Below are 24893 nucleotides of genomic sequence, written 5' to 3'. Positions count from 1 at the left end.
AAAAGGAAGAGTGACACAAAACTTCTGCAGTGCAAGGCATTATACTGAGGAGCAGCCTTACAGTGTCACAGAATCACAAGGTTGGAAAAGACTTTTAAGATCGAGTCCAACCGTTCCTGTCCTATGCTAAACCATATCCCTAAGTACTTCATCTACCCTTTTTTAAACACACACAGGGATGGTGTCTCAACCCCCTCCCTGGGCAGCCTGTTCCAGGCCCTGACAACTCTTTCAGTGAAGAATTTTTTCCTAACATCTAATCTGTCCCTGCCCTGGCACAGCTCAGTGCCATTTCCCCTTGTCCTATCTCCTGTCACCTGGCTGAAGAGACTGTCTCCCAGCTCTCTACACCCTCCTGTCAGGTAGTTGTAAGCAGCAGCCTTAGCTGCTTTTCACGTTCTCTGGAGGGTTGGGGTGGGGTAGTTTAAACTGTATGGAGCTCACAAACTTGCCCATGACTGTACAATACTTGATGAGTTCTTGCTCTGCCGTCTCCATTGTTATTTGTCATCATGTAAAGAAATGGAGGTTTATTAGTAATTCTTAAAAGACAGGCATTTGTTTTCCAGAAGCCTGAATACTATGTTGATAGAATGACAATGTTAATGATGACCATTGCAACAACAGCAACAAAAAAAGTATTGGGAAACTGGTTGTCCTTGTCTTCAAATTAGGGTGGTTTTGCCTGACACTTGCTCATAGGTGCTGTTCTGGATACAGGATTTATTTGGCCTTCGATGTGAAGGTTTTTTGTTTGGTTTTGATTCTTATGCATCTTGCAGCAACCTGTGTCACTGAGTTGTTTCATAGTTGACTGACACCCTCTGTAACTATTTAGATTAAAAGGTATAGCCGTGCTTCCCTGACCGTGGATTGTCACCACTTCCCTTGTTACTGGCAGTAGTGTTCATGTAGCTGCTTGGTGTATCTTTTGGTAGGGAATTCAGCATGCTGCAATACAGGGTGCAATGTCATACAGCATGTAATCCAGTAAAACTAGGCAGTTGCCAGGGACAACCCCAGTTCTCCTTCCTGGCCTTCTGCTCCTGTTGTTTTGTTTGTGTGTGGGTGTTTTGGTTGTTTTTTTGGTGGGTTTCTTTTCCTTTTTTTGATGAGTTCTTGGTTTTGTCTCATAGGTAAGGTATAGTTTGCTTGGCTTGTTCATTTGCTGAAAACTAATCCATGAAAAAGCGAGGAAAGTTGTCATTTAATCCTATTGCTCCTCTAAAGCTGGTCTATGACCTACGATCATCATTAACATTGAGAAGATTAACATCTTAGATGCAGATCAAGCAATATCAAAAACCTGTTTTTCAGATTTAATGTAGTGTTTGCTTTCTCTTAGTATCTTGACTTTTTTAAAAGCTTATGCTAATTAATTTGTATTGTGAGTTGGATTACCAAACTTGCTACAGAATGATAAATTGGATATATGCCAGTCCTTAAACTGGAAGAATGTCTTTATCTGTGGAATGGAGCTATTGACTACCACTGCTCAATGAACCTGCTGCCTTTCTGATTCACTATGAAGGTGCTACTTGAGTATTTTTTGGCTCCTATGGAACATGGATTATGGACATTTTAAGGGAAATAATAAATGAAATCTCTTATAACATTGAGAAGACAGGAAATGTGTTTCTGCTTGAGTGTTTAGGAGATACTCAGAGAATCTTGTGTTAGGAAATATCCATTTATCACTTCTATCTGTAAAGTTTCTTCAGGGGAAAAGGCAAGTTTGTGCTGGGTCCACCTTTTGAGGTGGAAAAGGATTTGCTATGTAAAGCATCTTCTATTCAAAATTCAGCTTTGCTGATGGAACTCCTGTTTTTCTTCAGTCAGTGTGAGTGGCTATGAGTTGGGAACTGTTTATTGTTTTGTGAAGTAGTAGGTTGCTATAAGGTGAGAATTTCCCCTTTTTATCCCAACTCCTTTGCTGTGGACCTTTTAAGGAAAATAATTTTGTTACTTCCTAATTGAGAATGAGGAGGAGTGGTGAATCGAATCTGAACAGTGCTGCTACATGAAACTCTAGTCTGAACAGTAGTTGTCAGTATTAATTAAAATGTAAATTTTACTCATTATTTGTGAAATACAACTTTTGAGACACATAAGTGAAGGTTTAATTTTGCTCTTCTATAACTTGGACAGCAGACTGTTACTGTCAGTAATACACCCAGGCTGTGGAGTGGGAAATAAGACGCTTGGTTTTGGTTTTAGCTGGGGTGATTGTGTAGGTTGGCTGTGCGGGTGTGTTTTTGGAATACAGACAGGATAAATACTTTCTGCTTTAAATGCATTAATATTTCCAGGACCCAAGTGTTGTAGAGCAGGGCTGGTCTGACATGGGAGCACGGGTGTCCTAGTTTTGTGTAGCTGGTTGCTGAGAGAGGGAGACCGGGGGCTGCAGGAAATGGCTGCTGGAATGCTCTGTCAGCCCCCCAAAATGTAAACATCAGGCAATTCAAGGCCAAAGTCGCAGCTAGAGATAATCATAGCACCACTGAGAATCACATACAGGAGAAAACAACCCAGAAGCAGCTGCATTTTGCCACCGGAGAAGGGAGTGAGAAGATGGAACGAGCTGTGCAGACACCAGGGCTGGAACAGGGTGGGGTGGGAGGCAACCCAGGTGTCAGAGAGAAAGATGCCCCTGCAGCCCATGGAGAAACCCATGGAAAAGGCCGAGACCCCACCTGCAGCCCGTGGAGGGGCTCCACGCTGGAGGGAGCAGGTGGAGACATAGAGGAGATGTTGTGACCCTGTGTTGGAACAAGCTGCTGCCAGCACTTGCAGCCATGAGGAGAATCAGAGATACAGAGATGAGAGAGAAATGTTTACATCGAAACAGGTTTGCTGGGGGGAGGCTTGGAGTCCCGTGGAGGACTGGGACTGAGAGACACTGTGATAAAGACATAAAGCCCTGTGGGAAAGGATTCACGTTGGAGAAGTTTGTGGAGGACTGTCTCCCGTGGGTGAGACCCCACGGTGCAGCAGAGGGAGGGTGTGGAATGAATGCCCTCTACCCGCATTTCCCTGTGTCCCACCCCCCCTCCCCACCCCAGCCAAGAAGGAAACCAACTTGCAAGGGACTGACCGAAGCCCCCATCTCCCAGTCCCTGCCCCTCTGTGCTGCGATCGGGGGGAAGAAGGGAGTGAAATCGTGACTAGAGTGAAGTCTGCTAAGAAGGGAGCAGGGGGGAGGTAGAGGTGTGTTAAGATCTGGAAAAGGAAAACAGCTCATGAAGAAGTAACCGAGAACCACATTTTTTCCCAGTCCCTGCTTCCCTGTACTGTGAGCAGGGGGAAGAAGGGAGCAAAATCATGGCTAAAGTCTGCTAAGAAGGGAGAGGTGGGGGGAAAGTGTTTTTAAGATCTGTTTACGCTCCCAAATCTGGTTTAACTATTCTTTGTAGTGTAGTGTAATAAAGTAGGTAGTTTCTCTCTTCTTCGCTCTGTGTTGAGTCTCTTTTGCCTATGTCATTGCTGACAGAATGATCTCTCCCTGGCCTTATTTTGTCTCCTAAGCCTCTTAATATATATTTTCTCCCCTGTCCAACTAAGAAGGGGAATAATAGACTGACTTTGGTGGGCGTCTGGCCTCTAGCCAGGGCTAAACCACCACAATGGGGTAGCCCCAAATGCAAAGTGAACCATCAGCAGGAGCTGGCAAGATGAAGATTCTGATGTAGGACTCTGGGTCCTGGCTGCAGGGCATAGATGGCCTTCTGTCCTATGTGGAGAGAAACAGTGGAAATCTTGACAAGTTGTGGTTATCACCTGCCTGGAGAAATGCTCCTGAAGTTCCCTCTCCTTGTTGCTCAGATTCACAATTTGCAACCCATGGCTCTCAGCCGAGTGAAGAGATAGGCGTGTGATAGTACCATGGGGAGAGCTGCCAGCCTTGCCTTATAAATGGAGAAAGAAATGTTCCTGCTTCTCTTACCTTTTTGTTGTGCCTTCGAGCCCTGCAGGTCTTGCTTTGACATCCTCTCTGGCTAGAGGAGGCAAAGCAAGAGCTGCTTGTATGCTGCTACTCTATTTACATGTGCCTCAGGATGATGCCAGGCCACTCCCTTCCCTTGGGGTCTAAAAATACTGATGTTGCAGCAGTCTGCTTCAGGAGCGAGATCTTAACTCCACCAAGTGGTACTTCACTGGTAAGGACAAGACTTGAGAGTGTATTTTACAGCTGAAGAATTGTTCTTTACCTTGTTAAGTCCTTTTCCTCTATTCCTTCTGGTTCTGCACCAATATGTGCAAGAACTTTTTCACAGCGAGGGTGACAGAGCCCTGGGACAGGCTGCCCAAGGGGGTGTGGAGTCTCCTTCACTGGAGATACTCAAGACCTGTCTGGATGCCTCCCTGTGTGACCTGTCCTAGGGAACCTGCTTTGGCAGGGGGGTTGGACTTGATGATATCTAAAGGTCCCTTCCAACCCCTATGATTCTGTGATTCTGTAAATCTGTTAGGGTTGGATAATGTTTAAACACTAGTGCAAAAATAGTGAATTACTGATAATGTATTTCAGAATAAAGATGACTGCAGTAAGTATCTTTGTTGAAGAAAACATATTGGAGTTAACAATGCTTTTCCTGAGAACCCTGTGTTGGGTTTTTTGTTTGGATTTGGGTTTTTTCTTTTTTTTTTTTTTTTTGTCTGTTGGGTTTGGGTTTGTTTTTTAATTCTGAGCTAGCTAGTTGCAGCCTCACAAGTCAGTACATAACAGCTTCCAAAGCTTTGCTTGATTGTTGTACAAAATAGTTATTTTGTGCCTGGAACTCCTGATGTAATCTCAGAGCTTTAATTTACCTTCTCTGGGCTTTGACATAATACTCAAATTGCATATGCAGGAATTCATATAGGGTGGGAAAGACTATGTTGCTTTCCTGATAGATAATAATTCTATGTTATGTAACTGTAAAGGATGTAGAGGAGGGGACTCTGATTTTTGGAAGAATTGAGTGCATTTGTTGAATTGAAAAGCTTATCTCCAATTGGATGGTTCTGAGGTTGCAAATACCTACTGTTGTTTTCATGGTACAATGGGTTTGGGACTAATTAGGAAAATTAGAAAAGGCAGAAGACTGATGTTTGGATGGGGCTTTCTCTTACATTCTTAAACTTCCAGGCTACATAGCATGGACTTTCAGGCTGCCCAGAGAAATAGTGGATGCCCCGTCCCTGGAGGTGTTCAGGGGCAGGTTGGATGGGGCCCTGGGCAGCCTTGTGTAGATCCAGGCCTGGAGGTTGGTGTCCCTGCCTGTGGCAGGGGGGTTGGAGCTCTATGATCCTTGGGGTCCCTTCCAACCCAGACCATTCTATGATTCTATGACCCTGATGTGAAGCAACTGTTTAGCAGCCCACTTTGTGTACCCTGTGCTCTGAAACACTGTGCAGCATGATTTCTGTGGCTCCTCTTTGCTCTGAAGCTGCCCTTAAAACCTTGGGCTCTGCATTATAAGGGACTACTTCAATAGAGCTGCAAGAAACAGACAGCATATTCATGATTGCTTCAAGTTATATGTTTGAGATTAAAAGACAGTGAGTAGAATGCATGCCAATTGCTAGTCCAGAATGCATCCTGAGGGCATCAGATACTTGCCTGGAGAACCCTTGACTGAATTCGCTTCTGACTTGAGGGGAAAACACGTCAAGGTGGAAAAGAGCAGCAGATAGCAACACTACCTCATCTGGTTTCCACCAGCTTAGAGGTGTTTGTGGGACTGTGGTCTTGGCCACAATGTCCTAGCCAGCTTAAGGAGACTTCAAGATTCATCTGGGCTTGTCCACAGCTGGCAGAACCACACCAGGGCAAACCAGTTCAGGGGAACCTTGCTCTCCAGGTGGAAAAATAACAGAGGCCCTGGAAAATGAAGGTGCATGTGTAAGGAGGGGGCTGCTACTGGGAGCATTACCTTCAGTGTCAACCTGTGGTGCGTGCAGCTGCCCTTACCACAATACCAGTTTTTCTTCTTCCATGCTGTTTGGCTTGCCTGTGAAGAAGAGCAGGACAGCTTTCAAGCTGTACCATTGAGGCAGGTTCCACTTGGTCTCTATGACTTTTTTGTTTCTGCAGAGGGAAAGTTTTGCAGCACTGTGTTAGGATCTAGGACTGGGAATCATTGTAAAATCTTTCAAGAGACTAGGAAAGCCAACAGAGCACCATAGTTTTACTGGGGATGACTGCATTGTCTTTAAGAAAGCAAACATTACAGGTAAATTGTGAGATGCATCACAGAGTCATAGGGGTTGGAAGAGACCTCAAGAGTCGTGGGGCTGTTTGCTGCTGGTTTGCTGTTGCTGTTAGGCTACGAGTATACAGTGTCTCTTCCTCACTAGAAGCCTGTAATTCCACATCCTGCACATAAAACAGTAATGCACTTTAAATTCTGAATTGAGGATGTATATACATTGGTGTACTCCTTCACTGGCATCTTGAAAGCTTTGCGATTTAGACAAGCTGTATCTTTTAGTTTAGGCTCACTCTTCTTTCTTTTTAGGTTCTAAAAGTGGTTTTCCGGGGGAAAAGCTGGGAAGTTGTTTGATATTACAGATGTATTTATAGCATGTTCTTAACTGAGGAAATAAAACTGACTTTCTGCCATTGTGTTAGGAAGAAAAGATAACAGATTGCGCAGTTTGGTCAAGAGCAGGTGAGAAACAGAAGAACTTTGGCTGTTTAGTGTGGAGGAGAATAGACATGAAGTGGCAGGCTGCTGCTTTAGGAAGTAGAAAGAAGTCTTGCTGGCTCCTGTGGTGCAGGAGTTAAAAAAAAAAATGGTGTTTGATAGTATTGGTCTCTCTAAGGCTGCTGGTTGCTTATTCCTTAGGTTTTGTGTTATTTTTATTTCAAATTGTTTACAAAGATCTTTCCAGTTACATAACAAAGCCTTTTGTGCATAACTAAGCACTTCCAAAAGCATGTGTGGGCTGTCTAGATCCTCTGCATTGTTATTTCTTTTTGCTTGTCTGAGAAAGATTTAATGTTGTTTTTGTAAATGCATGTAACAACTCTCATTTGTATTGGGCAAAATGACCTGGGGTGCTCACTGTGATACTTCTTTTATGTTTCTGTGTGCTGGAGGAAAGGAATTGTCAGTATCAGGCTTCAGACACCTGATTTAGGCTCCTGTGTGCCCGTCTTAGGTGTCTGTCTCAGTACTTCAAGGCTGTAAACCAAACTGGGGTTCTTTGTCTTGAAAAGAACTTTGCAAATTTAAGGTGATGCTTACTGGTTACCCAACATGGTGACAACTGAACTTACATGATTTTTGGGGAAGAGAAGATGTTTGTCTAGGGAGTGATTGAGTCAGCAGGAAAAAGTTTATAAGGGGAGCCTAGGACAGTGCCTTGCTTATTTCTGTCTGGAAAACACAAATACTGGTATTAACCAACTACAGCTCTTTTGTGGATTTCCTCTGGGGTGTTGAAATCCCAAGTGCTTTGTGTGGAAAAGAAAAACCCAGTTAGAACAGGTAAGATGGTGTCTTGGTTTTTCCCTGCCCTCCTATTAAAGAGTCAGTACCTAAGGCCATGGTTCATTACGTTATTTTGGTAATTCCTATAGGATTAGAAAAGAAGAATTTATTGGCTTTGTATGTGTGGGTTAAGGTGTCCAGGAAGGGTTTACCTTGGCTTCATTGAATTGAGAAAGTTATTTGAGAGTGAAAGAAACCTGCAGGAAACCAAAATAATGGTACATGAGGTGTTTTCCAGTTTCTTTTATATAAAGAAAATATGAAATTAAATTGTTTTAACTGTATTTTCTGAAACTTTGGCAAGACTTTGATCTCACCATATCTTAAAGCAGTTTTTAATATACTGCATCTGTAAGTGGTGTTTGTCTGATGAAGTTCTCTATAACCAAGTTGAACAGCTGGACAGAAAAGTTGATCTTACTGTGCAGTCACAGAATATCTTTAGCGGGTGGAGAATACAAATGTGTGCCCTTCAGAAGTATTGGCTGTTGTATAGCCAGGGAACTTAGAATCTTTAAGAACTTAATTTTAAGTCAGCTTCTGTAAAAGAGTGCATTCTCATTTTGATTTCAGTGTTAATGCTTGTTTCCTTGTCATGTGGAATTTTTAGTTAGTCATTTTCATGGGGAAAAACTGTGCTACCAGAATTTAGGATTTGAAGTTAGTACTCTGTAGTGGTAATTAAATATTTATATTGCTTGTTACTAATCAGACATATTTTACTGTTTATACATGGATTTATGTATCTATCTACATGGATTTCTTAGTATGATAAAACCGCAGAGAGTCAATTTTCTGAGCAGAGGTACTTGGGGAAGGGTTGTCCTCCCAGCATGTACGAAGAGGTGGAGAACTGCTCAGGGTTTTGTAGGATGTCACTGAAGGAGAGATAAAAACTGTTGCTGTGTAACTCGGCTTGTTGTACAGCTCACTGGTTTGTTAGGGTTTTTTTTTTTTGTGCTGGCTGTTCCTGCTCAGGGAACTCTTGGTCTTTTAATCTGTTAGTTTAGTTATTATTTCTGCAGGTGGAACTATTTTCATCCTTCTATAAAATCTGTATACGAATCAAGCTTGATTAATGCTTTCTCACTAACTTAAACTTCTAGAGCTGACTGTGAAGGCCTGGAAATGTCATTAAACCCTCTTCACGGGCTCTATGTTGTGGTGGTATTGAGTGCAGTAACCTTAAAATCACAATGAAAAATGCTGCGTAGATGTAGCAGAAGATGTAGCAGCCTTTGCTGGTGCCAAAAGAGATGTAAACCTTGTTGGAATGGAAGCATTGTGATGAGATGTGATAGAGATGCCATTTATTTAGATCAAAACCAGGTGGTTGTTGTCATCTTTTGGCGTGGAGTGTTAGTCTTTTGTCTGTTAATAGTAGGTCCAAGAGACACCTCTAATCAAGAACAAGAATGACTCTTTCAGTTGGATTCCAGAATATCCAACAAAAATCTTGGCAGTCGGTGGGGGTTTTTTCTCTCTCTCTCTCTCTTGGAGTGGGGCTTATTATTTCCAAGTTCAAGTATAGTGCTTGATTAGTTTTCAGTTTACATATTAGCTGGAATGTTCTTTGCTGGTTTTGTGGTTTAATTTGCAAATTTAGACAACTGTCTAGAAACGAAGACTTCGTTTATGTTCTGTTGTGGTTTCACTAGGTAGAAGTGTTTGTTATCTTGACCGTGTTGCCTCAGATTTGTGGTGGAAAGTTTTGTGTTATTTCCCCTTTCCCTTTTGGCTGTATGGCAGAAACAAGCTACCCAGTTTTGTCAGCTATTTGATCATGCTTGCTTGGATTTTTCTATTTCTTTCTGTATCCTTTTTCTTGTTTCCTCAGTCAAGCTTTATATAAAAAAACAACCTGTCATTTGATTTTGTTATTACTTGTGAATATTAGGCATGGCTTATAGTTGCATTACCTTAACTTGGCCTTTTTTATTCAGCAGCCTTGTATGTATTACTCTACTCTACAGGAAATTGTTATGCAAAATGTGGCATGAACACAAACCTGTCAGCCTTAGATTTGTGGGTGGCAAATGCGGAGGCAGGGAAGGCAGAACAGTCCTAGGAAGGTCATGAGATGTTAGTCTAATTAGCATGCCTTTGGCAGAGGAAAATTGTATCATCTGATCAGAAAACTCTTTGAACTTGTCATTGTTGTGGACAGCAGAGGGGAGCTAGAAACAAAAAGAATAAATTGGAGCTTTCCAAATGCCTTTGATGAGCTCTTATCCAAGAGGCTGTTGAACAAGCTGAGGGAGTTGTAGGATGAAAGTGAAGGGTTTGTTTATCTAAAGACACAAGCCAAAAAAAACCCCCCACTCCCAAACATTTTAATCTTGGCAAAGGTAAGCTCAAGACACTAGAAGCTGCATTTGAGAGATTCTCTAATCATCAGCTTAGCAGCTGGCTATTACAAGGTACTGAGGCTTTCACAGGTGACACAAGTAAGGACCAAACTTTGATGAAAACCAAAACACCCTGATTGGTCATAACAGGGATGATTTGGATTTTAATGAGTATAAAGCAATGTATGTAGAGAGAATCCAATCTGCCTGTGTCTTACAGGGCTCTACAGGGATTTAGGAAGGGTGCTGGGCACCTGTGTGTCAGGGTGATGGGAAATGTCTGTGCAGTTGGGATTTAAAGATGAGGTACTGTGGTTATAGAAACCATTGGTGCTGGTCTTTTCCAGGTCAAAATTAGTAACTTTCAAGAAGTGACTTGATGTGTGTGTGACTGCTGGGGTTGCTGATCATGTTAAGGACCTCTTGGAAGAGAAATTAATGCTCTGGCCTGAAGTTTAGGCTATCAGAGGGCAAGATGGGATCTAATACAGCGGACAAACTTCAGTTTTTACACATTCTTGTATATCTGAGATTAGTCATCAAAGTTGGAGAACATAGGTTTTATACTGAAAATTTTAACGTTGAAATCATGGGGTAGTCTGTATCTTTTAATTAAACAGGTTGGATAAAGCCACCAAACCCTGGTTTCCTACCCCAGACAAGAGCAATACTTTTCTACTTTTATAATTTGATAAACCCTCCAAATGTGTGTGTCACTTTCTTCCTAGTAGTCTTATTAAATGAAGAAAGGGTGTTTAAAACTAGAACTTCGTACAGCTTTGCAGGTAAGAAAATATGAAGAAAATATGAATATTAGTGACTAGTGGCACTTTATGTGTGGTGATACTTTGGTAATTGAGAAGTGATGAATAGGTTTACAAACCCTGCATATCACCTAGGAAGTGAGAGGACATAACATCAGAATAGTGCAACTTCTTGTGGGTGTTTGCCATGACCATAACTGCTGAAGACCAAGCAGGGTAACCATAAAAACACAGGGGTATTATGCTTTCTTTTAAGTTTTCAGTTAATCCTGTCTTGTTTTTGCCAAAGGAATTGTTACCAGATTACAGGACTAAAAAGACTAAGTTACTTGGTTCCTATGAACCAAGATGCAGATACTATCCCTAGTTTCAGCAAGCACTCACAGGGCTGAAGATACTTTCAGGGGAAGATCTGCAGATGGGATTTATTCCTTCTGTAATCCCCTTGGGAAATTGGGCAGACATTTGGTTAGTGGGCTTGTATTTAGGCTGTTAAGCAGTTGTATTGTGTATCTTTGGTGGGTTGGTTTGGGGTTCTTGGGGAGGGGTGTGTGTGTTAATATTAAAAAAACAATAAATCTGATCTTTACAAAGTGTGTTTGGACACCAGTTGCTGCTGGTGCTTCTGAGAAAAACTGTGATATGTGTGTTTAAGTCAGGCTTGCTAGGTAAACTGTGGGGATTTAAATAAAGATGGCAGTGTGTCTGCTGTGACACATCATGTAATTCTCATTCTTCCTCCAAAGCATTTGATGGAAACCTGAAAGCTAGCAACTGTGTTCAGAAACACCACCTGAGATCAGAACAGAAAATTATTCTGCTGTTACACAAATCTTGTTCTGTATTCTTGCAGTAGATACCTTAAGTATATTCCTGTTTGCTTCTCACAAGGTCTGTATACATGCTGAAACTTTAATGTGTCTTTTAAACATTCCTCATCTTTCCTATCGTTTCTTGAAATAAAGCACCATTGTGGGGCAGCAATGTCAATCTGTAAACCTGTGTATTAAGGCAGCAGTTAAACAGATAAATGCAGAGGTAGGGATTTTCTCTTCTTTTTTCATTGATTTTGTTTGATGTGGTACAGAAAGTTCACTGGAGTGGTTTGGGTAGAACAGTTTCTGCAACAGAAAGACATTCCTTCTGAATTTTTTTATAAACAGAAGTGTACTTCCACCTGTCCAGTGGTCTCTACCTCTTGAGATACCTGAGACAAAGCCTTTGTTTTTTTGAGCAACTGTCTTTTAGTAATTAGCTGAGACAGTCTAACATGTTCACCTCTGTGTACTGAGCACCTAGCTGTCTCTGCAGAACACTGCATGGGGTGATGTAGATTACTGCTTTCAAAATGACAAAAAAAGTCATTCCCAATGCAGTTTGCAAATGCAAATGTTCCTGTTACTGAAACTGATGCGTATTTTTCCCAGGAAGCAAAACAGTAGAAATACTGTGGTGAAAAGTTTCCTTGGCTTGCATGTCTCTAAATGAAATTACCTTCCCTGCTGAAGCCAATATATTAACAGATAGCACGTTAATGTGATAGACCGTGTTGATTGCCGGTTAATCATGTGTAGAGAGGTCTCTGAAGGGGGCAGAGTTCTTCCTTCTTATTCCTATAGTGTGACCAAAGAACACTGAACTGCCTGGCATTCCAAAAGGAACAGTATCTGACTTGATTTTGCTTTTTCAGTTAAACAAAGAATACAAAATATGTCAAAATGACAATGTTAACTGGTGCAGAAAAGAAAGCAGGAAACGTATGAATGTTCTCTTAACATTCAAGTGAGGAAAATAAAATTTAATGCTTTGTCACATCTCATTGAGATTTATGCTTGCTTTCAGCACTTAAAGAATATTTATTTCACTATTTAAAAAGCCCCACCAAAACCCCAGAAAACCCACAAAGCACACACAACCCAACAGAAAATTATCAGGGAACAGCAGCAAGAGTGGGGCTGAAGAGTAGCCAAGCTGGGAGTCAGTGATGACAGAACGGCAGATGGTGACAATGGTACCATCATGGATAAGGATACAATACTCCAGTACCTCTATGAGGCACACAGGGTATATCTGGTGACAGTAACCAGGTTTGGCCAACAGTCTGGGTCTCCAGGCAACTCTTTATAGCAATGATCTGAGGTGAAGGAAGAAGTCAAGTCAGTGGGTTGTGCTCTGGATTGATGGGGTGCATGGTGAGGCACAGGCATAGCTGCATTGGGGCTCAGATGAGAATCCAGGACGAGTGCCTTAGTTTGAATAAGACTCCTGAGTGAAGATGAGGAGGCTTCAGGCAGTGCTTCTTACACAGCTCTTCACAGTGGTCTTTACTGGTAAGATTTGCCTTCAGGAGTTGTTGAAACCAGTGGCAAAGTCCTGAGCAAAGAAGGCACAACCTTGTTAAAGTAGGATCAGATTAGCAGGTATTTAAACAAGATGGACACACGTAAGTCCGTGGGACCCAAGGAGTGCACCTAACAAGTGCTGAAGTAGCTGGCCAAAGGGACTGTGGGACCAATCTGAATTGTCTCAGAAAATTCATAATAGTTGGAGGGGGTGGCTTCTTGAGATAGGAGTGACATTTGCTTTTTTCAATCCTCAAGAAAGTCAAAAAGGACTATCCAGGGAATTACAGGTTGGTCAGCCTTGTCTTCATCCTTGGGAAGGTGATTGTGCAAGTAATACTGGAAAGCCTTGTTAAACAGAGTAAGGTCAGGATGGTGACTGGAAGCAGTTGGCATGGATATACTAAGAGAAAATTGTGCCTGACCAGCCTTCTATAACAAATTGACTAGCTTATTGTGTAAGGAGGAAGCAACAAATATGGTTTATCATTACTTCAGCAGGTCATTGTCACTGTTTGTCATCATGTCTGATAAATAGGCAGTGTGGTGGACTGAAAACTATCCGAACTGCCAGGCTCAGAAGATTCTTGTCAGGGGCATGAAGTCCAGCTGGAGGCTAGTCACTTAGTGGTATATCCCGGGGGTTGATAGCGGAGCCATTCTTGGAGATACCCAAAATGTATCTGGACACAATTCTGGGCAGCTCTAGGGCTGTAGCTGGCCCTACTTTGCTCTAAGTGGTTGGAGTACTCAATGTCTACAGGTGCTTTCCAGCCTCAAGAATTCCCGTTCTGTGAGGCAGGGTTACACAGCTGCATAGTGTCACTGTTGGTCTTGACCACAGGCAGCTAAAGCCTGCCAAGACTGTGGGGTTCTTTTGGGTTTGGGTTTTGTTTTTTTGGTTTTGTTGTTGGGTTTTTTTCCTTACATTGTGGGGGTTTTTTTCTAGTTTTTTTTAGTGGTGCAGGGAAAGCATTCATCTTAAAGTAGGTTCCAAGCTTTCACATACCTACAGAATAGATGTTGGCATTTGCACTTGGAGCAGTTTCACTCCAATGCTGTTCATTAGATACCCCAACTGTTAAAAACCACAGAAGCATGGCATGGGCTAAATATCTTTTCTTTCTCAGCTCATGTTTTGTCCTAGTTTTAGTTTCTTTTATCAGGAAAGTTGGCCAATGGATAGAGCCATAGAGGAAGGGTATATAGAAACTGCCAGATAAATGTTTTCATTCTAATTAGTGACACAAAAGAATTGTAGACCATGCTATGCCATTCATTGTTATAAACTTGCTGTTCAGGTTGAATCTGGTTGAAGCTTTTGTGGTGGATCCAGAACTGCGTCAGTGTCTTCAAGAAGATCTCTTACGTCGCTTCCCAGATCTGAACCGCCTGGCAAAGAAGTTTCAGAGACAAGCAGCAAACTTACAGGACTGTTACCGAATGTATCAGGCTATTAATCAACTACCTAATGTTGTACAAGCACTAGAAAAACATGAAGGTAATTCCCTACCCCTTTCTATTTTCAATGTTTTATAATATACTGATGATGCAAAGAAATAGTGTGTATATTTCTAAACATTAGTGATTCCCTGTGTACTTCTGTTGCAGGAATAAAGCTTAAAGACATTTGAGTTTGAAATGAGCTGAAATTCTGAAATGCCAATCAGATGCTTAAAAATAAACCTAGCAAAAGCTTTGCATGACAAAGCATTCTGATTAGTGTGTAGCTGAAATACTTGAACCCTTGGGTGGTGGTCTCACAGTTTGATGTTGACTTATCCCCAAGAATTCTTGAGCAATAGTGTGTATGATCTTATAAACAAGATACCATTCGTACAGTATTATGTTCCTTTTGAAAACACTGCACTTTAGGTTGTAATTAAACATCAAGAAAACACAGTTTAAGAATTATTGGTGTAATTTGAAATCTTTTTTTCAATGTTAATGTTTCTGTTTTTGGTAAGGCTGTGGAGGGACCTCATTGCAGCCTTCCAGTCCCTGAAGGGCGCAGAGAAACAGGAGGGGAATCAACTTTTAAAAAGGGCAGACAATGGCAGGACAAGGGGCAATGGACTGAAGCTGAAGGAGGGAAGGTTTAAATTAGATATTAGAGGGAAGTTCTTTACAGAGAGAGTGATGAGGTGCTGGAACAGGCTGCCCAGAGAGGTGGTGGATGCCCTGTCCCTGGAGTGGGTGTTCAAGGCCAGGTTGGATGGGGCAACCTTGTGTAGATCCAGGCCTGGAGGTTGGTGTCCCTGCTTGTGGCAGGGGGGTTGGAACTCTCTGATCCTTGGGGTCCCTTCCAACCCAGGGTTTCTTTTGATCTCCAGTTAATAGGAAGATCAACGCTGTTACTAGCAAGTCTAGAAAATATAAAGGTTGCTATTACTTTTATATGTGTTATCAAGAAAATGCAGAATAAGACAGCATAGCAGCAGGCTGATTCAGTACAGTAATAGCTGTAGAAAGCGTGTTTTTGCAGGAGCCCATTACAGAATCACAAGGTCGGAAAAGACCTTTAAGATCATTGAGTCCAACCATTCCCATCCTATGCTAAACCATATCCCTAAGTACCTCATCTACCTGTCTTGTAAACACACCCAGGGATGGTGACTCAACCCCCTCCTGGGCAGCCTGTTCCAGGTCCTGACAATTTTTTCATTGATTGGTTTGAAAATCTCTTTGCTTAAAGCAAGCACCAAAGCTTAAAGAGAAATAGTTTTTGAAATGGTACAGTTAAAAAACTTTATTCCTGAATTTGAGTGGACAGTAATATTACCCAGTCTTATGTGTTTCTGTGCTACAGTTTTATGACACCAGCTATTAAATTTTACCATCTAATATACTAATCTTAAAATAAATTAATTTTTGGTTGCTGGATATATTATTTCCAAAATCAGATAAGATGTAAAACTCAGAAGAAAAAGACAAATAAAACTTCGAGAGAACTGTGCCACATTCATGTCCCTTTGGCTTTTCTAAACAGACTTTGCTTCTTTTTGTCTTGGAATGGACCTCTTGGATTTCCATCTGAGGCATTAGTTCAGAATCCTTGCTTCCTGTTTTTTCCTTCTTTTTCTATTAGTTGTCATGTAGAACAACAGAGTTTCTCTGTCATAAAATTGCAGTAGGAAAACAATTCCATTTTTAGAAGTTTTGAGGAGCAGGCTGTGTGAAGCAAACTGCTAAGCTCACCATATGGAAAAATTAATAGACTGCAAAAGGTTCTTGCCTTAGTAGGGCATCTATCAGCGGTATATCTAAGAGTATTTAAAATAGGTGAAATGTGCTATTTTTACTTTGTACCTGTATGCCCCTGTTTAAAGTACAAGAATGGTCTGATAACTCTGAATGTATGTGACCAATTCAGTTTGGGTTTGATAATTTTCTTGTTTAAGACTACAAAATCCTTGAACTCATCAAGAGATGGAGATTCAGAAATATTTTTGACAGTTATGCTATCTGCCAGTTTAACTGTATTTTCTTATGAATGGGAATAGGCAGATAGAGCAACTACGTTTTTAAGTGATCATCAGCAATGATTGTCCCATAAAGGAAAGCGGATCCTTGCCCAGGAGATGGCAGGGCTCATCGATCGAGCTTTAAACTAGTTAGGAAGGGGGAAGGGGATATTAAGAAGGCTGCTGTGGTTAGGCAAGTGCTTCGGGAGCCACAACGGGAGTTGATGGTGGAAAAAGGTAAATACCAACAGCACAGTGGTGGACTTGGGGACATTTTTCCACGTCAGAGTAGGGAAAATTCTGTGGATTGCCCTGAGTACTCCTCAGTGGAGCCACTTTTGCCAGTCCCCTGTCAGAAATCTCGCTGTGGGCTGTTGAGGATACCTACACCTGCTGCCCCACTAAAATGCCTTTATACAAATGCACATAGCATGGGGAACAAACAAGAAGAATTAGAGATCTTCGTGTGGTCGCAGGGGCACGATCTCATTGCAATCACAGAGACGTGGTGAGACAACCTGGACGACTGGCACGCTGTCATGGATGGCTACGTGCTTTTTAGGAAAGACAGGCTAGGGAGGCGAGGTGGGGGAATTGCTCTTTATGTGAGAGAGCACCTAGAATGTATTGAGCTCCACCTGGGGAAGGATGAACCATCCATTGAGTGCTTGTGGGTTAAGATCAAGGGGCAAACTGGTATGGGTGACGTTGTTGTGGGAGTGTGCTATAGGCCCCCTGATCAAGAGGAGCAGGTTGATAGTGCATTCTGTAAGCAGTTAGAAGTAGCCTCAAGATCCTGAGCACTGATCCTTATGGGGGACTTCAACTATCCAGATATTTGCTGGGCAAGCAACACGGCCAGTCGTATGCAGTCCAGACAATTTCTGCAGTGTGTTGAAGACAATTTCCTGCTACAGATGGTGCAGGAGCCTACAAGGGGAGGGGCAGGTGCTGGACCTTGTTTTCACTAACAAGGACGGGCTTATTAGGGAAGAGAAGGTCGGGGACAGCTTAGGACAAAGCGACTATGAAATGGTTGAGTTCAAGATCCTGGGTGGAAGAAGCGAGCCAAAAAGTAGGATATCTACCCTGAATTTTGGAAGAGCTAACTTTGATCTCCTCCACAACCTATTAGGAGCTCTCTCGTGGGCTACGCTGTTAGAAGGAAAGGGAGCCTGTGAGAGCTGGGCAGCATTTAAACAGCACTTCTTCCAAGCACAGGACAGGTGCATCCCTTTGAGCAAGAAATCGGGAAAGAGAGGCAGAAGACCTGCATGGATGAACACGGAGCTACTGAGTAAACGCAAAGAGAAGCAGAAGATCTATGAATTGTGGAAAAAGGGTCTGAGCACCTGGGGAGAATACAGGAATGTGGTCAGGGCCTGTAGGGATGCAACTAGGATGGCTAAAGCCCTCTTGGAAATGAAGCTGTCAAGGGACATAAAGGATAATAAAAAGGGTTTTTTTAGATACGTGAATAGTAGGAGGATGACCAGGGATAATGTAGGTCCCTTTCTGAATGAGGCAGGTGTCCTGGTAACGGGGGATGCTGAGAAGGTGGAGATACTGAATGCCTTCTTTGCCGCAGTCTTCACTTCAAAGGCCCCTTGGGACCCACAGACACTGGATGAAAGTAGGAGTGTTTGGGAAATGAAAAATTTCCCTCTGGTTGAGGTAGGGGAGGTCCAGGAGCGGCTCAAAGGGATTAATGCACACAAATCCATGGGCCCAGATGGGTGGCATCCATGTGTGCTGAGGGAGCTGGCGGAGGTGATTGCTGAGCCACTCTCTATCATCTTCAACAGGTCTTGAAGGACAGGAGAAGTGCCTGAAGACTGGAGTATAGCCAATGTCACTCCAGTCTGTAAAAAGGGCAAGAAGGAGGAACCTAGTAACTATAGGCCAGTCAGTTTCACCTCTGTCCCTGGAAAGGTAATGGAACAGCTTGTTCTGGATGCCATCACCAAGCAATTGGAAGAGAAGAAGGTCATGAGGAGGAGTCAGCATGGATTCACCAAGGGGAAATCGTGCTCGACCAACCTCATAGCCTTCTACGATCTCATGACAGGCTGGGTAGCTGGAGGGAGAGCAGTGGATGTCATCTACCTTGACTTCAGCAAGGCCTTTGATACTGTCTCCCATGACATCCTGATAGCAAAGCTGAGAGAGCATGGGATAGATGAGTGGACAGTGAGGTGGGTTGAGAACTGGCTGTCGGACTGAGCCCAAAGGGTTGTGATTCGTGGAGCAGAATCTGACTGGAGGCCTGTGACTAGCGGTGTTCCCCAGGGCTCGGTGTTGGGTCCAGTCCTGTTTAATATCTTCATTGACGACCTTGATGAGGGAATAGCATCCACCCTCAGCAAGTACGCCGATGATACAAAGCTGGGAGGAGTGGCTGACACGCAGGAACACTGCGCTGCCATCCAGAGAGACCTGGACAGGCTGGAGAGCTGGGCAGGGAGAAACCAGATGAGGTTCAATAAAAGCAAGTAGAGAATCTTTCACCTTGGGAGGAATAACCGTCTGTGTCAGTACAGGCTGGGGGATGACCTGCTGGAGAAGAGCTCAGTGGAGAAGGACGTGGAGGTCCTGGTTGATGACAGGTTGGCCATAAGCCAGCAGTTTGCCCTGGTAGCTGAGAGCCAATGGGATCCTGGGGTGCATCTGGAGGAGTGTAGCCAGCAGGTCGAAGGAGGTGATCCTCCCCCTCTACTCTGCCCTAGTCAGGCCCCACCTGGAGTATTGTGTCCAGTTCTGGGCTCCCAGGTATAAAAAGGACCGGGATCTCCTGGAGAGAGTCCAGAGAAGGGCTGTGAAGATGATTAAGGGCCTGGAGCATCTCCCCTATGAGGAAAGGCTGAGTAAGTTGGGACTGTTCAGCCTTGAGAAGAGAAGACTAAGGGGGGACCTAATTAAAGTCTATAATTATCTTAAGTATGGGATGCAGGGGGAATCAGCCAGCCCCTTTTCAGTGGTCTGTGGAGACAGGACAAGGGGCAATGGCTGCAAGTTGGAGCACAGGAAGTTCCGCACCAACATGCGGAAGAACTTTTTCAGAGTGAGGGTGACAGAGCCCTGGGACAGGCTGCCCAGGGAGGTGTGGAGTTTCCTTCACTGGAAATATTCAAGACCTGCCTGGATGCCTATCTGAGTGGTATGTCCTAGGGAGCTGCTTTAGCAGGAGGGTTGGACCTGATGATCTCTTGAGGTCCCTTTCAACCCCTACAATTCTATGATTCCATGATTGCCTTTCATTTGGCATGAAGCATCGTTTTGCCGAGATGCTTGTTTCTGTGGATGATGAAAGCTGAGGAGGGGGATAGTGTATGAAAATGACTTATTTTTTAGGCAGAAGAAACCTGTATAACATGGGAAAGGATTTGTGAGTCATCAAATCATTTTGCTCTTGCTGGCAAAAGGGAGCAGTTGTTCAGTACCGAAATTGTTGGGGCATAAAATCTAGTTACTTACAACATGTCTGTCTTCAGGAAGCTGTGGAAACATCTTCTCATCTTGGACTGGCACTGCTTAATTTAAGCCTCTAAAAAGGCACGATACAGGAATTGTATGCTGGGTCCCAGGTGTATTCTTACCATATTGCATACAGTGGCTTGAATAGTCCTTTGCTGCTTTTGGAAAGACCTTTCATTGCGTGTTCTAATACTGTTCTTTCTGTGGCTGTTGTACTGGTGCATTACAAATGTTGTGATCGAACTTGGCTGTTTCCTATCCTTTTTCATTTCCAGCTCATTATTTTCCTCTCATAGTGGAAATTCAGTTATCAATGCATCATCTCACAGTTAAATTTTACTTCATTTCAATTAGCCTAGTTTTCAGGGTCCTGAGTCATCATCCCAACATGTATTTAAAAGACAAGTGGACAAGATGCTTAGGGATATGGTTTAGTAGAGGACAGGTACGGTTGGACTCTGTGATCTCAAAGGTCTTTTCCAACCTTGTGCTTCTGTGATTTATTTTGTTCCAATTTAATCTGCTGGTGTATTCCACATTCATGTATTTTATAAGCAGCCTTCTCTTGTGCAATATTACTAATCCATACATCTTAAAAAGATAATTGCTTGTATGAATCTTGGAGGAACTATATTGCTGATGCCTTTCCAGCTGATTCATCTTTATCTGCCTTTTGATCATTGTATTAATTGTGAATCTTGCATCTTAGCATCCCATGTGACATTGTATTGAATGTTTTAGAAGATCTCATATTAAGTCTACAGATTTCCCTTTGCTTTAGACAGTCACTTATCTCAAAGATGTTGGCTGTACAGCTATAATCTACCTCTAGTAAACCTGTACTATATTTTATCATAATTTCCATTTTGCTGCTTTTTTTTTATCATAATTTTTCCTAAGACCTCTTATACTATCAGAATGGTTGGTTAAACTGCATTTAGTCATGGAGATATGTCTGGTTTCCCTTGATAGAATAGTGTCGCCTTTTATACTTCTGTTTGCTGCCAAGCTAACCATATAAAGATTTTAGGTTTGAAAGTTAGTGCTTGATTTCCATTTCTATACAGCATTTTAAACCATATGAACAGTAGTGTCTTTAATGCATGTAATAAACACTTATTAGTAAGTTAAATTATGGTTTAAATTAAAAAATGTAATTGGGAGAAGATAGGCTTTGTGATCGATATATGTCTGCTTTGGATGCTACATAGGTGTATTTCTCTCAGTAGTCACCTTACCTTCTAGTAATGTTGAGTAGATGCAAAAGTGTTTTGTTTTATCATGCATCTTTTACATGAGTTTATGAATGCAGGTGCAAGACAAGTTGCAATTTAACTGAGAATTTTTCAATGGCATTTCTTGCTCGTGTTCTGTTAAATGCCAAGTGTTATGCTTTTAAGAAAAGCCTACACCTACAATTTTTATAAATACTCAGTATTCACTGACTCTACTACTTTACTTCCTTCCCATGTTGGAGACTGTGGTGGTTTGACCCTGGCTGGAGACCAGACACCCACCAAAGTCGCTCTATCACTCCCCTTTTCAGCTGGACAGGGGAGAAAATACATTTTGAGAGGCTCAGGAGTCGAGACTGGGGCAGGGAGAGATCATTCTGCAATCAGCGTCACGGACACAACAGACTCAACACAGAATAAAGGAAAGCAAGCTATCTAATTTACTATGCTACACTACACACCAAGTGATACCAGAGTTGGATAATGCGAAGTACAATCACAGACACCTCCCCCCTGGCCTTCCATTCTTAGCAGACTTCACTTCAGTCATGATTTTGCTCCCTTCAAAACCTGCCCCCCCCCCGACCTGATTGTGGCACAGGGAAAGGCAGGGAACGGGAGTTTTGGTCAGTCCCTCATGAGTTGTTTTCCTTCTTGGCCGGGGGGGCATTCCTCACACCCTTCCACTGCTCCAGAAGGGTGTCCCACCCACAAACTTCTCCATCTTGAGTCTTTTCCCACACGGCTTCAGCTCTTCCCCAGCTGCCCCAGTGTGGGTCACTGCTATGGGGGGCAGTCGTAAATTACAGAATGTCTCTCAGTCTCTCAGGCCCAGACTGCTCCAGCCTGGTTTTCCACAGGGTCACGAGTGTGTCCCGTCCCACTGTTGTTGTCCCGTGCCCCCATCCGCCCCCAAGCAAACCTCCTCCAGTGTGGGTCTCTCTCTTTTGCTCATCTCTGTGTGTCTCTGTCTCTCTCCATGGGCTGCAAGTGCTGGCAGGGGCTTGCTCCAATGTGGGTCACAGCATCTTCTCAATGTTTCCACCTGCTCCAGCGTGGGGCCTCACCACAGGCGGCAGGTGGGGTCTCAGCCTTTTCCATGGGCTGCAGGGGCATCTTCTCTCCAGCACGTCGGGCGTCTCCTCTCCCCCTTCTTTCCTGACCTTGGTGTCTGCACAGTTTCTTACATCTCTCTCCTTTCTCTGGAAGCAAAAAGCAGCTGCTTGTGTTTTTTTACTTCTCAAATGTGATTCCCAGAGGCGCTGTGACCATCGCTGGTGGGCTCAGCGTTGGTTAATAATGACTCCAGCCTTGGGTCGGCTGGTGTTTTCTATCTCAGGCCTGCAGAGAGCTTCTGACTGCTTCTTGCAGAAGCCACCCCTGCAGCCCCCCTTCTCCACCAGAACCCAGCCACATAAAACCACAACAGATACTGAGTATGAAGTTGGATTAAAAGTGTAAGTCAATTTTGCAATGTATCAATTTGAACAATGTTGTAAATCCATTAGTATTTTAGTTAATAAAGGTCTTTTCCATCCTTGTGATTCTGTAATAAATTAATATTTTTCTAGTTTTTGAATGTGATCTTCCTGTGGTGTCTGAAGATGTACTCTTCAAACTTAAATAATGAAGTAGTATCATGAAACTTTCCTACTTCTGTCAAGAATAGAAATTGTAATTGTTACTTTAAGTTCAAACACAATCATTTTTCATCAGTTCAGTGCTGAAGATCATTTCATTGTGCCTGCTGTGCACTCTGCCAGCTGGTGCACTGGGAACCGCCAAGTCCACTCTGAAGAATGGACGTTTTCTAGATGGGTCTTTTTACAGGAGGGAGAGGGAAAAAAAATTTGACGAGAGCAAGCAAGAGATTTGGAATAAAAAGCAAGCTGCCCTTTATTTCAGATCTTTCTTAGCTTTGAAGATTTTTGGTCAACAGAAGACTACATTTTTACAAGTTCAGTAATCTCTCAACAACATTTTTTTTTTATTTTAATCTATTAATGTAGATACTAAGTGGTTAACAGCTTTAACTTGAAAAGCTTGGGGCAGTGGGGATGCAAAAAGGCATAAGCCAAACCTTTTTTTTTTTTTTTCTATTTGAGTTACAGTGCTGAGAGAGAAGAGGGATTCCCTTGGGTAATCATGTCCTCATTCTCTGACTTTTATATATTTGTATATTGTTTCTTAGGAGAGGTAAGGACTCTTCCCTAGTCTGGGAAATGTCCAGACCTTGATTCTGTGTTTTTCTGTTAATGTGCAAAGCTTTGCCTGTAAACATCTCAGGCAAATACCATAATTTTGTACATAATTCAGTGATGAGCTCATAGTATTGGATTCTTCTTGAAGCATTTTGTGTAAATCATACAGTCAATAATGCTAATCTTTCTGTGACTAAATCATAGCTTGAAGTGGCTGCAACGATGTAAACATTCATTTACTAACAGCGTTTTCATGGCTGGCTGCTGGATAGGTGCTTATTTGTAGGCCTGAAGAAAATATTCTTTAACAAAATTGGCAGTATTTGTGCATGTTAAGTTAACTGTGAACTGCATTTTGTGTTGGATGTTTCCAATGTCCTATGGACTTCCAACCAGTGTGTGTGCTATGCAGTTATACTTGGTGCTACAGTGTATCTGCTTACAAAATACAATGGGAAAAGACATTTAATTTTGAATACTTCCTGTTCAGTGGAAAAATTAGTGACAATAAAGGTCTGGTTAGAGTGGATGGCCTATTTTTTTAACAGAAAACACAACAATAAAACGTACACCTCAGTTTCTATTTATGTCTGTATTGTAACCTACCAAATACTGTACATTTTTGGTATTTTTGAACTAAGAAAAAATAAAACTCTTGAGTGTGAATGATAAGACTTCCACATTGTATCTTTAAAATTGGTTCCTGTAGAATACACTGTTACTAAAGCCATTTCAACTTCTTATGTGCAAGAATAGGCAATGTTCAGCCATCAGGTTTGCTTTCAAATTGTTGTAGTTTTACTCATGGCAGTGGGGAATTAATATCACCATATATGAAGAAAGATGGTAGAATAGGTAAAAGCCTAATCAGAGTATAAATTAGACAATGCCAGTTTGAGGGAGATAGATGGGTGTGTGTGAGAGAAATAATAATTACCGATCTGAACAAAAATTCACCAGCTACATAGTTTTGCTTTTGTTCTTGAGTAAGTGAATTCTGTTAAAATTGTGGGGTTTTGTGAATGGTAATTTTTCTTTTTCTGTAACAGGAGCTCACCAGATGTTGTTGTTGGCAGTGTTTATAACACCTCTTAATGATATCTACTCAGACTTCTCAAAGTTTGTGGAGATGATAGAAACAACATTGGACATGGATAAGGTATGGGCTGGTGTGTGGGAGGGGATTTACTTAGCAATTAAAGTTTCTTATTGAACTTTGCAATCTGCTACACTCACTAAATTTAATTGATAATCTATATTAAGTAGTCAGTGGAATGTATGAAGACTGTTATTAGTATAGCAGTTAAATATGAAGAGGATACTTGAAATCATCTGTTTGAAACCCTCTAGGCAATGATGATTGGGGTACATAGATGCTGTGGACCTGAAACTTTGTTTTAAAAAATCTCCTCAGTACTAAAAGTGAGGAAGTTACTGTGTCACTTCCTGCCTCTTCATATTTTCAAAGTTACTGTTACATACCTCAAATCTTGGATGTAGTCAGAGTATGTTAATTGTATGCTTCTCTGCTTCGGTAAAGTTTGTTAGACTTGGTTCCATTTGGTGAGACTAAGTCTTCATAACTAA

The 24893-nt window shown here is 42.3% G+C and overlaps 1 protein-coding gene across 1 annotated transcript in view; it reads left to right on the top strand.

The window, feature by feature from the left end:
* The window catches only part of MSH2 (mutS homolog 2), a 61288-nt gene that overhangs the window by 15696 nt on the left and 20699 nt on the right, over window positions 1–24893 (top strand). The window contains exons 7-8 of the mRNA XM_084261314.1: window positions 14234–14433; window positions 24356–24465. Coding sequence (XP_084117440.1) covers window positions 14234–14433; window positions 24356–24465 — 310 coding nt within the window. The remainder of the gene's footprint in view (window positions 1–14233; window positions 14434–24355; window positions 24466–24893) is intronic.

Source organism: Gallinula chloropus (assembly GCF_964237585.1).
Source record: "Gallinula chloropus genome assembly, chromosome: 3".
In the NCBI taxonomy this organism is placed as follows: Eukaryota; Metazoa; Chordata; class Aves; order Gruiformes; family Rallidae; genus Gallinula; species Gallinula chloropus.
The sequence above is the reverse complement of the archived record's forward strand: the minus strand, read 5'-3'. Positions and strand labels throughout refer to the sequence as shown.